Source organism: Lepidochelys kempii, chromosome 6 (assembly GCF_965140285.1).
Source record: "Lepidochelys kempii isolate rLepKem1 chromosome 6, rLepKem1.hap1, whole genome shotgun sequence".
In the NCBI taxonomy this organism is placed as follows: Eukaryota; Metazoa; Chordata; order Testudines; family Cheloniidae; genus Lepidochelys; species Lepidochelys kempii.
This window is the reverse complement of record NC_136385.1, coordinates 104706437-104720264: the sequence shown is the minus strand read 5'-3', so window position 1 is coordinate 104720264 and position 13828 is coordinate 104706437. Positions and strand designations below refer to the sequence as shown.

The window sequence follows — 13828 nt, the reverse complement described above, 5'->3', positions numbered from 1 at the left end:
ACAAATTTTGTCTCTGTATATATCACTTGAGGTTTAGATATTGGCATTACAAGAAAGAGACAGGGGCCAAGTCGGCTGAAGCAAAGGATATTGTAGTGTTTTTACAAGATTCCCCAACCATGGGGATCAAGGCCAAAACTGCTTGGAAAGACAAGTCAGTGACTGCAGGCATATTTCACTGTAAGAAACCCATTCCTAATCATTGTCACATAACAGATTCCTGAGTATCACCAATCTTAACAAATCTCTCACAATGTGAAGATTCCTGTCATGATCTTGATCTGTGCAATACAAATCCTAATAAAACCAACCTTCAGCTTCAGTTTGTATGTCCCTTCCTCTTCTCACTAAAACTATCTTGCCTATTCACCACCTTCTTTCCCAGGGGCTTTTAGAGCTTGCCATGCTTCACTGAAAACCTGTTATATGTTCTATCAAACATGGTGGTTCCATTACTAGCCAGGCCTCCGTCCCCACTTCCACCTGTAATAAGTGGTGATATTGTCCTTCTAGATGAATCCAAACATCCTAGAGAAGTAAAATTCATGTTAGATGTGAACAGAGCTTACAGGGGGTAAAATTCCTCTCACTACCATGCATTCTGTGAAAACAGCAGCCATTTAATGGGCAAAGAGATCACGTGTGTTATGATGAGACCTCCCACCCACACTTTCTCAAACACTATGTTGACATCTTCAGTCCTCCTGATGCAACGTTTGGTAGCAAAGATGTTCCAGACCAGGATGCCCCAGTAACCCACAAGTTCATCTTCAATCCTGTGTGGGTAAATTGAATCCTTGCTCCCTTCCTAGGGATGGCTTTCTGCATCCCACTGTGAAGACTGACAGAAAGGGGACTGAGAGAGGTAACATTCTGTTACTTGTGAATTTTCATTCTAGGACTGTCCTTTGGAAGGTTGGAATATGTCCAGGGTATTTTCTTGCTATTGCTCTCTTAATCACTTTGAAAGGGAAGAATGTGTTTCTCCAGGAAATCCCTAAATTTCATGTCACAACAATACTTCAAATGGTTTGAGTTGAATAGTGCTTTTGAACTTCTATATAATTAGTATTCTTCAGCTTTGGAAGCTATAATTCTGGAGAGTTCCTTCTGTGGGGTAATCCTAAATTCAGGCTCTGAGCAAAGATCTGGTCTGTTCCTAGTTCCCCTGGAGACAGGGAATGTCCACTGTGAAGTCTGTCTGACATGGAGGGTTCTAGAATAAAAATTCACTGATAAGACACAATTTTCCCTTTTAAGCTTACAAAACTTGTTTTTGAAGATCATGTTCATGTCTGTAACTGGGGACATACTAAGAAAATTATATTTTTACAAAGTAATATATAGGATTGTTATAGGGTTACCACCTTTGAAATGCAAAATAAATGCATCCCCACCTCACAAGGCAAGCCTGCTGCAACTCCAACCACAAGGTAACTTCACAAACCCCCCTTCAGCAGCCACTTATAGTATCTAGAGAGGGAACACACATAAGGTTGATAACATAATTTTCTTTTTTTAAACTGCGGAAGTGGGAACACTGCAGCATCTTTAGCTGGACACTAGAGCTGTCAAACAATTTTGAAAAATTAATCGCAATTAATTGTGAGTAGGGCTATTGATCGCAGTTAACTCACGCGATTAACTCAAAAAAATTAACTGATTAAAAAATTAATTTTGATTAATCACACTGTTAAACACTAGAATACCAACTGAAATTGATTAAATATTTTTGGTTTTCTTCATTTTCAAATATATTGATTTCTATTACAACACAGAATACAAAGTGTACAGTGCTCACTTTATTATTTTTTGTTACTAATATTTGCACTGTAAAAATGATAAAAGAAATAGTATTTTTCAGTTCACCTCATACAAGTACTGTACTGCAATCTCTATCATGAAAGTGTAACTTACAAATGTAGAATTGTTTTTATTAGATTGTTTTGGTTTTTAGTGCAGTTATGTAAAACTTTAGCACCTACAAGTCCACCTCAGACCTTCTTCAGCCAATTGCTAAGACAAACAAATTTGTTTACATTTACGGGAGATACTGCTGCCTGCTTCTTATTTACAACGTCACCTGAAAGTGAGAACAGGTGTTCGCATGTCACTTTTGTAGATGGTGTAGCAAAGTATTTACGTGCCAGATATGCTAAACATTCATATGCCCCTTCATGCTTCAGCCACCATTCCAGAGGACATGCTTCCATGCTGATGATGATCGTTAAAAAAATAGTGCATTAATTAAATTTGTGACTGAACTCCTTGGGGAAGAATTGTATGTCCCCTGCTCTGTTTTACTCGCATTCTGACATAAATTTCATGTTATAGCAGTCTCGGATTATGACCCAACACATGTTGTTTGATTTACGAACACTGTCACTGCAGATTTTGACAAAATGCAAAGAAGGTATCACTGTGAGATTTCTAAAAATAGCTACAGCGCTTGACCTAAGATTTAAGAATCTGAAGTGCCAAACAAAATCTGAGAGGGACAAGGTGTGGAGCATGCTTTCAGAAGTCTTAAAAGAACAAAACACTGATGCAGAAACTACAGAACCCGAACCACCACCACCAAAAATAAATAAATAAATAAATAAATCAACCTTCTGCTGGTGGCATCTGACTCCAGTCATGAAAATGAACATGCATTGGTCTGCTCTGCTTTGGATTGTTAACGAGCAGAACCTGTCATCAGCATGGATGCATATCTTCTGGAATCATGGTTGAAGCATAAAGGGACATATGAATCTTTAGCGTATCTGGCACATAAATATCTTTCGACACAACAGTGCCATGCAAATGCCTGTTCTCACTTTTAGGAGACATAAACAAGAAGCGGGCAGCATTATCTCCTACAAATGTAACCAAACTTGTTTGAGCAATTGGCTGAAATAGGACTGAGTGGACTTTTAGGCTCTAAAGTTTTACACTGTTTTTTATTTTTGAGTGCAGTTATGTAACCAAAACAAATCTACGTTTGTAAGTTGCACTTTCACAATAAAGACTGCACTACAGTAATTGTATGAGGTGAATTGAAAAATATTATTCGTTTTGCTTATCTTTATTACAGTGCAAATATTTGTAATAAAAAATAATATAAAGTGAGCACTATAGACTGTTTTGTGTTGTAATTGAAATCAATATACTTGAAAATGTAGAAAAACATCCAAAAATATTCATAATATACTTAAATTGGTATTCTATTATTGTTTAATAGTGCGATTAAAACTGTGATTAATCACAATTAATATTTGTAATCGAGTTAATTTGTTTTGAGTTAATCACTTGAGTTAACTGCGATTGATGGCCCTACTGGGCACAAAGTTTTAGCATTAGATATCTTTCCCCACTTCTCCCCCCAGAGTATTGTGATGATGATGGAAAGCTTTAGATCCTGCTTTTTTTAAAAAAAAAAAAAAAAAAAAAAAAAGGGGTGGGGGCAGATTAAATTATTTCCCTGGCAACTGGTAAAAATACCGGCCCAGTGGTAACTCTAGATTGCTGAGAAGAAAAGGGTGGAGCATGTGGCACAGGTGAGTTCCAGAACTTTTTATGAACAGAAAGAATTTATTAAAAATGGAGATTTTTTTTTAACTCTAGAAACAATATTTTTAAAAAAAACTTTACAAACTCCTAAAAGAGAGAAGGCAGTGGGGGCAGACACTTGTAAAATCATAATGAAAAAAACCAAACAGCGTTAGCAGGTTTGAGGAGGATTTATTTTTGTTTTTTTAAATAGTCACTTTGTAGATTAGATGAATTACACCAGGTTCTTTGCAAACTGTATTGCTTTGGGAAACGTATATTGTATAGCAGAACCTAAAGCTAGATATTCCTACTCTATCTTTTCCTAAGTTTAGCTATCAGTTTTACTACAAAGTACTTGAAGCAATAGTGGTACAGTAGAATGAAGGCTAATGTGAATATGCTTTTGTTGTGAGGTGACTCAGTTAAGTTTTTTGAGAAATATTTGTATGTTCAGTGGTTCCCATGCAACGCATTGTTAATAAACTAAGTATGCATTGTGTTCCCTTTCTTTATTGTAGGCAAGTGAACAAGATATTCTTAAGTATCTTGTTAAATGGGGAGAACATCAGTTGATGAAAAGAATAGCAGACAGAGGTAAGAACCTTGTTTTTAAAAAATGAATGGAATGGAGGACATTTCAAACTGATAGTTTGTAGTTCAAGAAAACATGTAATCTGACTATACTGTGAGCAAAGGAAAGCTAAACAAAAGCACTACACTGGGAATTTGTCTTCACTGAGGGCATGTCTTCACTAGCAATGCCATAGCAGCGCTTTAACATGGCTGTGTAGTCACAGAATAGTGCTGGGAGAGAGCTCTCCCAGCGCTATAAAATAATCACCTCTATGAGGGGAGTAGCTACCTGCCCTGGGATCACTGTCTACACTGGCACTTCACAACGCTGAAACGTTCAGTGCTCAAGGGGGTGTTTTTTCATACCCCGGAGCAAGAAAGTTGCAGCACTGTAAAGTGCCAGTGTAGACAAGCCCTGAAACATCAGCAGTAGCAAATAAACATTGTAGTAGAAAATAGCCAAAAGCACAAGCACTCTTGATATTAGAGAGACCGGATAGGTGAGGTAATAACTTTTATTTTATCTTCCTCGGATAGTGAAAGAGACCAAGCTTTTGACCTACACAGAGCTCTTCTTCAGGTCTGGGAAAGGTACTCAGAGTGTTACAGCTAGATACAAAGGGGGATCAGTTAAAATAAGACCATTTAAGACAAAATGGCCAGTTAACACCTCTACAGTCATAGGTAAGGCCCTACCAAATTCACGATCTGAAATCAGCCTTTCCCTGTGCAATCTGATCTCCCCTGCTGCTGGGAGCCTGTGGCTCCTAGCTGCTAGTCCAGCCATACTGGGGAGGGACAGGACTTGTCCTTCCCCTGAATGGCTGCTCTTGGTGGGGAGATCAGATCCACCTCCAGAGGCAGCACAGAAATGAGGGTGGTACGCCCTCTCTTCTGTGCTGGAGCAGGTTCTCGCACTACACTGGCTGGACTTGGGACTTCCTTAATCTGTCACTGGCCTGGACTAGGAGCCCCCGGCTGGGATGCTCCTAGCGACATAGGGGAGATTCTACCCACCTTCACCTCCCAGAACCTCCTCTAACTGCAAGAATCTCGGAAGCTGCTACCTAGGCAGCACAGAAGTGAGGGTGGCAATCTTGGATCCCCCAACAACTTTGCAACCCCCCCACGATCCCATTTTGGGTTGGGACCCCTATGGTTACAACACTGTGAAATTTCAGATATGAACATCTGAAATTGTGACATTGACCAATTTTAAAACCCTCTGGCTGTGAAATTGACCATAATGGACCCTGAATTTGGTAGGGCCATAGTCATAAGACAAAGGGGGTTAGTTGGTTACAGATTGGGTTTATGGCTTCTTATAACAGTGTCCATGACTTTTGGTGTCTAGCAGAATTTTGGATTTAAGTTCCCAGGCTCATCTTCTGAAGGTGTTGTACAGCTATGGAGTGATGGTTTTTTGAGAAGCGTTCGTCCAGAGGTGATACGGTGTTTTTGTCTTTTTTATTTTTCTGAGTTCTTTCAGGAGCATAGTGATTGTCTCATTTCCCCCACTGAATTAAAGGGACATTTAATGCACTGGATATGGTACACCACATGTTGTAATAGTAATGTGTAGAACCCGTGGATATTGAAGGGTATGTTGTGGTGGGTGTTGAACATCATACCAGTGGAGATATGTCTGTAGGTTTTTTGCATCTGTTATGGCAGGGTCTGGTACCATTTTGAGTTTGTGTGTCCTGGTCTGTGGGGAACTTACCTCTGGAGAGGGGATTTGGGAAGGATTTCTTTCAGGATATGGTCCTCATCAAGTATGGGTTGTTATTGCTTGTTTGATACCCCATATGCTTTCCTATGTGGGATGATAGGTGACAACTAGGAGTGTGTGGTCAGCAGTTTTTTTTCTGATATTGAAGCAGGTTCTCTTGGGGTATTTGGGTGGTCCATTCCATGATGCAGTCTACTTCTCTGGTGGAATATCCTTGTTTCTAAGGCAGTGGTTTTCAAACTGTGGGTCACGACCCAGTACTGGGTCGCGGAATGTAAGGCACTGGGTCGCGGCGGCTCTGGTCAGCACTGCCGACGGGGCCATTAAAAGTCCTGTCAGTGGTGCTGCCCAGATATCCCCTATCTGTTCTGACACTGTGCTACACCCTGGAAACGGCCAGCAGCAGGTCTGGCTCCTAGGCAGGGGGGCCACAGGGCTCTGTGCGCTGCCCCTGCCCTAATCACCGGTGCTACACTCCCATTGGCCGGGAATCCGTTGCGGGGGGGGGCGGCGGTGCCTGTGGGCAAGAGCTGCTCCAAGCTACTTGCACGCCTCCGCTTAGGAGCCGGACCTGCTGCTGGCCACTTCCGGGGCATAGCGCAGTCCGCAGTGCCAGGACAGGCGTGAAACCTGCCTTAGCCCCCCCACTGCACCACTGACCGGGAGCCGCCCGAGGTAATCCTGCACCCCAGCCCTGAGCCCATCCCAAATCCCTCATCCCTGGCCCCATCTAAGAGCCTGCACCCCCAGCCCAGAGCTCTGACCCCCTCCCACACCCCAACTCCTTGCCCCAGCCCTGAGCCCCCCCAAACCCAGAGCCCCCCTCCTGCGCCCCAAACCCCTCACCCACAACCCCACCCCAGAGCCTGCAGCACCAGCCCAGAGCACCCTCCCACACCCCTCATTTCCACCCCGCAGCCCTTACCCCTGCAACTGTGGATGAAGGGAAAGTCAAAATGAGCTGATGAGCTCATCAAAATGAGCTGGAGACCGTGCTTGTCCCATTAGTGTTTTTTAATGCTTGTAATTTAATTCTGTGATTGCATATTTCTCTTTTTAAGATCTCACTCAGTTCCTTCCAAATTTCAACAGCATCAGCAATAAAACAGCTGTTTCCCTGCAGGCTACAGAAATAGGCTTCAGGGTACTCAGCATGTGTTCAGCATTTCTCTTAAGCCCAATGTTGTGAACTTTGGCTGTGACAGTGCCATCTATTTTTTCATGATTTTGTTCACAAACTGTCATCAGATTAGGCCAGTTCTTGATATAGTGCCCAAAGCAGTCCACTACTGAGTTCCATCGCATGTCTTGTGGGAGAGTTAGCTTGGTTCCTCCCACTTTTTTCAAAGCAGCTGCTGCAAAGTGGTTGTTACGGAAGTTTTTTACAGTTTCAACAACATTAGCCTTTATTTCGGGAACACTGAAGTCTTTGGTTAGGAGGTGCATCAAATGAGCACTTGAACCGTATCACAAACTTATCTATGGTTGTTTCTGGATGATGGAGATTTTTTTTTTCTTTTTGCTACAGATGATATATTGTGGCTATGTGGCATACATTATGTGACTGAAACACTATCATTGGCAGATAACTCTAAAACTATAGAAAATGATGGTGATCTTGAAGGTGGATAGTTTTCAGAATCCTGTATGTTGAGGATGGATTCTCCTCAACAAAATAAGTCAATGCAGTTGTTTAATTATTATTACCATACTGCTCATTTAATATTACTCACTGCATTCACTAACACTCAGTACTTCTTTAAAGGTGAGATTGTAAAAGGAAGATCTGCCTATTTCAGCTATTTATTTTTTTTATCACAACTGCATCTAAAATGATAGTACCATAGAGTAACAACTAAATTTTTTGCTCAAACATGAGAATTCAAGAATAGTCCAGAAGGAAGTCAGGCAGTCTTTAAGAAAGAAGTATGAAATAAAAAAGGTTACCAACCTGAAGATCCTGCATGTTCAGACATGTTCCTTTCATCATCTTCAGTGCAGCTTCCTCTTGAAAAGGAACACTTCTCATGATGATGTTTCATTCGCGCAACCAGGCCTTGCATTGCTTTGTTGCACTGTTTGTATTTTGCATGCATGCCTGTCTTACGCCCAGATGGAGGAACTTCATTAAAATTTTCCCAAACTGGGTCTCTTTTATGGCCTGCTGCCATTATAGGTTTTCCCTTCCAGTGAGAGAGTGACATGGTAGATCTCAAATAAATGAAGGCTACGCTCAGACCTCAAGGCTTCTGGAATATGCTGCTCAAACAGTTTCACCTTTGTTTCTACTGCCTGTCCCCTCCCTTCTCACATTTATCACCAGACTACTTCTCCTTGTCTATTCTGCCCCCAAGATCTTCTAGTCATTGAACTTTTTGAAACTTTTCATTTTTAGAGAGAGGTAAGGGATTGACTCTGTGTACCCAAATTTGAGGTCCGTTATTTCTCATCTCCCTATATTTTATTTATGTATTTATTTAAAAACATTTTTGCTGTTAACAAGCATGTTATGTCTGGAGATGCAAATCCACACTTTGAGAATTGCAAAGCTAAGCATCTCTGATGGTATCTTCTAGGCTGAGCACTGAGTCCCATTGGGTAGATAGAAAGATTAACCTAAATAATCTATACAGAAGCCCCTGAAACTCCATAAAATTGGGTCCCTAATCCATGAACTGTTGGAACTCATTTATAAAACTTTTCTTAAACATTACATGAATATATTCTCATACTGTAGAATTAGAATTTATAATCCCTATTCCATGAAGAGATATCTTTGAGCTATGATGTCTTTAGATCAGATTTTTTTGATAAAATGCTTTTTGAGGGGAAAAAACTGATTTCTTAAAATTTATTTATTTACTTTAAAATCTTTTTTATCCACCCTGGTTTTGTGACGCATTTGTTCAGAAGTTCTTCCTCAAGGTGGCCCATGAATAGCCATTCTAGTACTCCTGGCTATTCCAATGATTTGGATAAAGTTTGTTGTTGAATGTAAAATTGTTAAAGCTGAAGATGAAAAGGATGAGTTTGACAATGTCTGTGGAGTGGATATCTCAGTGTTGTCCATTGTCTTCTAGATATTTGAGACAGGCAGCAGTTCTATTGTTTTGAGATATTGATGTATTTAGGAAGTACAAGAATGGTGTTCTGGGGGAGGTTGGTGTTGTGGAGTTTCTGGAGAAAGTCAGTTGTGTCGCGGAGGAAACTGTCCCTTTGTGGTGAGTGGTTTGAGGATGGTTTAAGAGTCCTCATATTCCTACAGTAAGAGTGCTGTGGCCAGATAAAATGGGTCTGCCTGGGTTCCCTTATTTGTGTATCTTGGGAAGATGGGGGATGAGGTCGTATAATTTCTCAGAGTTGTTTGGGAAAGGATTTGATGATATCCCTAAATTGTTGGTTGAATAGTGGTGTGGGATCTTCTTTGATTCCTTTATAATAGGTGGTATCAGAGAATTGTCAGTCGGCCTCATTGACGTAATCATCATGGTTGAGGACTACAGTGGCATCCCCTTTGTCTGCTGGTTTGATCCCTATCTAGCGATTGGATTTCAGGGACTGTATAGCTGTCCTCTCCGCAGTGGAAAGATTGTGGTGGATGTGATGCTTGTTAAGAATTTCACTGATTATTTTCCTCAAGCAACTAATGTAATGATCAAGTGTGTAGTTTCGTCTGCTGTGGGATGTCCAGTCAGATGATTTTTTTCTTATGACTGTCTGTGGGCGTATGACGGTAGTTGTGGGTGGTGCTGTCTTTTGTTGTGAAAGAATTGTTTGAAGCAGAGTCAGCAAAAGAATTCTTCTAGTTCTCTTGTAGTATGGTGTCAAGTTCTGTGGTGGGGAGAAGTTCAGTCCCGTGGAGAGTACGTATAATTCAACTGCAGTTAAAGGAGCATTGATAAGTGGATGATTGGGTGTAGTGTCCAAGTGGTGGGTCCTGGTTTATGGTTTCTGCTGAATGTGGTGTTCCGTGGTTGTCAAATAGTTGTAGTTGGTTCCACTTTCTGTTTTTGTGGTGGGTAGATGTCATCAGGTTTTTTATAGTTGTTTGGGGGTTCTTGCATGATCTCTGGGTGGGTTTCCTGATATTTTTTCTTCCAGTGTGTAGAAGCATGTGATTTCTTGTTTTAAGTAATCCCTTCTGGAATATGTGAGGTGCAAGAGATGGTTCCTCAGTTTTTTCTGAAGTCGTTCTGCAGAGCTGTTCAGCATATTTGCAGTTGTATGTAGTAAAATGTGTGTTGTATCTCAAGCAGAAATAATGGGCTGGATGCAGAAATTATTAGATGGGTTATATGGCCAGTGCTGTATAGCTGACTCAGTTATGATAATGGTCCCTTTTGCCCTTAAAAATCTGTGAAAATAGTCTGGTCTTTCTTGGAAACCACTGGGGAAAGGGAAAGAATCCACAGAAGAGTATTGAGGAACTACCAACAGCTGGGGATGAAAAGAGTTTTTTGTTGCTGCAGGAGCATGGTTTTGCAATGGCCTGAGAAATATCTATACAAACCATCTTTCTGTCAGTTTAAGCAGTAACAAGCCAGATAAAAAAATAAATATTGGGGAAATGGCTTTGGGGCAGGTGACTCTCATCCATAGGAACCAGACTGGATTGTGCTGGTGGCATGCAGGTTCATTTTGTGGGAAAACAATACCAGGCGCTGTCACTGACTAAGCAGATGTCCTTTTTCTTCCTGCAACAGAAAGGTAGAACTTCTGTTTTCCTCTTAAAAAAAATGTTTGTTCAGATGGAGACTATATATTTATTATTCCTTTCCACAGAGCCCAATTTACTGAGTGGTACTGCCCACAGTGTAAACAAACGAGGGGTAAAGAGGCGAGATCTTGACATTGAGGAGCTGAGAGAGATCCTGTCTTCTCTTTTACCTGTTGTCCGCACTGAGCACATTTTACCTATGAACAGTGAAACACTGAGTGATGCTGTAAGTTTTTCTTCTCCCTCACTCCACAATCTACCTTTCAGACACACAGATCTAGCCTATGGGATTTTATACTTCAAGCAGTGCAAAAGTCCTGGGTTATTTTACCTTTTTGAGATAGAAGCACCAAAATGTTATCAGTCAGAATATTTATGAACTTTTGTTATGGATAATTATCCTAAAATGATTAGTTTTTAATGCAAGTTTTGTGCAAAATTTAAAATTTGGAATGGCTAGTGAATTTTGGATCCAAGTGAGTACTACTTGATTAAAAAAAAAAAAAGATTTCACTTAAATTCCTCAGGGAGTATGGCTGTACCTATTCAGAGTGTTTGGTTACTAAAATATTAGTAATATAAATTGTAATATGTTCAGTTTAAAAATTCTGTCTCTTACAGATGAAGAGAGGCCTCATTAGCACCCCTCCTTCAGATATGCTACCAACATCAGAAGGTGGAAAGTCAAATGCCTGGCTACGGCAAAAAAGTGCTGGGATATATGTTAGGCCACGACTGTTCTCACCATATGTAGAGGAGGCAAAGGTAACCATTGATAATATGTGGACATTACTAAACTGGTGTCAACAAGGAATTCTGCAGACAGAAAGTTTCTGTATATCTTGTATTATGTGCATGTGCTGGTCTAAAATACTAACACTTACAGTTTAACAAAGCTTATGGGCCTGATCATCAGACCCAAGTCTACAGCTTGTCGGAGGAATTTTGACAACTTTTCTAGTCAGAATTTCCTGATTCACTGAAATCAAAATGTTTTGATGAGTCTTTGATTTTGATGAAATTCTGAGGGAAGACTTGCCTGGTGGGCTGATGGAGAGCTGAGAGCCTGGGGGTTCTGGCTTCTGCTAGGTGGAGAATGGCAATTCCACCTTTCAGAGAATTTTGAAATTTTTGGTTTTCATTCCAAATGTAAACTAAGCCACATTTTAAAATCTCTAAATCCTCTGCAAAACAGAATGACTGTCTTTGTCCAGCTTTTCTGAAGCCCTCCGTTGTGCACCTCCAACAACCATCTTCCCATAACTCACCTTAAGGTAGCAGCTGAGGTGTAGGTGATGTTCTAGGATAGGCTTAGGAAAGGGCCAGGGCACGTGTGTGATGGGGCCAGGAGTAGGATGCAATCTGGCAATCCTGGATCACACAGTGGCCCCTTGTAGACCACTGCTACATGTTAAAGCAGGCATGACTTACGCCAGGAGCTGGTTTGGCCTCAGCAGTGTGTAGGCTTGGGTGGCAGAAGGGCAGTGTAAAGCCAGCTATGCTCATATCCCAGCGCTGCCCCTCCACCTCCCTCCCCCCATGGTGCTCTTCTGCATCTGAAGATCGAACTTCTGTAATCATAAGAAGAGTCCATAAGCATGTGAGATTTTGATTTTTTTTTTTGAGGGGAGATTCCTAATTTGTTCTTCATGGGGTCAAACTAAAGAAATTCCAACATTAAATTCCTTTTTGCTACCATTAAAGGGCTCTTTTGCTAATGTTAATCGGAATTAATTCCTCCATGTTTTAGATCTTACCTAAAACAAAATTGGATCTGGCCAGAGTTACTCAAAAGAACTAAGACATTTCCACTAAAATATCCACTTACCCTCTAGTTTGTGTGTTAGAGAATATTGTTTAAAATTTCTAAGTCTAACATTGATGTAGAAAGAAAAGGAGTACTCGTGGCACCTTAGAGACTAACCAATTTATTTGAGCATAAGCTTTCGTGAGCTACAGCTCACTTCATCGGATGCATACTGTGGAAAGTACAGAAGATCTTTTTATACACACAAACCATGAAAAAGTGGGTGTTTACCACTACAAAAGGTTTTCTCTCCCCCTACCGCACTCTCCTGCTGGTAATACACACTGTAAGGAGAGTGATCACTTTAGATAAGCTATTACCAGCAGGAGAGTGGGGTGGGGGGAGAGAAAACCTTTTGTAGTGGTAAACATCCATTTTTTCATGGTTTGTGTGTATAAAAAGATCTTCTGTACTTTCCACAGTATGCATCCGATGAAGTGAGCTGTAGCTCACGAAAGCTTATGCTCAAATAAATTGGTTAGTCTCTAAGGTGCCACAAGTACTCCTTTTCTTTTTGCAAATACAGACTATCACGGCTGTTACTCTGAAACCTAACATTGATGTGTATAGCGGCAAGAAAAGGTATTGGCTTAAAAAAGTTAACAATAATAAATCTTTGATTGTAACTTCTATTAGTGTAATGCTTTTAAGATAACAGATTTAATATTTGTGGTTTTTAGCAATCTGCATGAGGGTGCATTACCACTAGTCTTAAGGAAAAACAAGATGATACATTCTGTAAATGTATTTATTGCCTGGAATCGAGGTGTCTGAGTGTGTGTGTTTGCTTGGTTCCACTGTTTCTAAATCAATCCTTAAGTATTTAGCTTTGTATGTGAAAAATTGATTCTCATGAACATTTTATTTTTGACCTTTGATGCATACATACTCATTTTGCATCTAGTGATTATATATGTTAATTCATATACCAAATTAGTATTGTTATGCACAGAAGTCACATATTTCCAGTTTCATCAAATTCTCTTATACCTTCATTAATATTTAGATACCTAAATTACCCTCCTGCTCATGTAAAGAAATTAGTTTAGAACTAAATGAGAACTTTAATCAGGGTGTCCATGAAAATCCCCTTCTGTCATCAGTTGAGAAGTTTTAAGGAAGCATGTTTCACCTCTAGGAAAGGTGCATAGTGTGTTGGCTTAAAGGAAGGATTATCTTTAAGAGTTATAGCATTAGGAGTCAGGAAATATGAGTAATATTCCCTCCTCTGTCTCGAACTACTTGTGTGACCCAAGGGGGGTGGGGGAGAGCGGACTTGACTCTCCTTCTTCCATCTATAAAATGAAGATATTATATTTCCAGCATTATCTGTGAGGGGTGCCTAAACTTACTTTGTTGATTGTAAAGTGCTGTGAGATTTTTTGAGTGGAAAATACTCTAGAATACCCAAGTAATGTTATAAATTGGGAGCAGAAGAAATGGGTTTGTGTACTGTTGGGCCTTC

The 13828-nt window shown here is 40.4% G+C and overlaps 1 protein-coding gene across 13 annotated transcripts in view; it reads left to right on the top strand.

Annotated features, from left to right (window-relative positions):
- The window catches only part of BTBD7 (BTB domain containing 7), a 114632-nt gene that overhangs the window by 84014 nt on the left and 16790 nt on the right, over positions 1–13828 (top strand). For 10 of the 13 annotated variants that reach the window (XM_073349493.2, XM_073349495.2, XM_073349494.2 and 7 more), the window contains 3 exons: positions 4053–4128; positions 10622–10782; positions 11178–11321. In XM_073349493.2, coding sequence (XP_073205594.2) covers positions 4053–4128; positions 10622–10782; positions 11178–11321 — 381 coding nt within the window. Of the gene's footprint in view, positions 1–4052; positions 4129–10621; positions 10783–11177; positions 11322–13828 lie in introns of those variants that run through there. The other 3 variants (XM_073349496.2, XM_073349498.1, XM_073349501.2) reach the window with 3 other exon arrangements.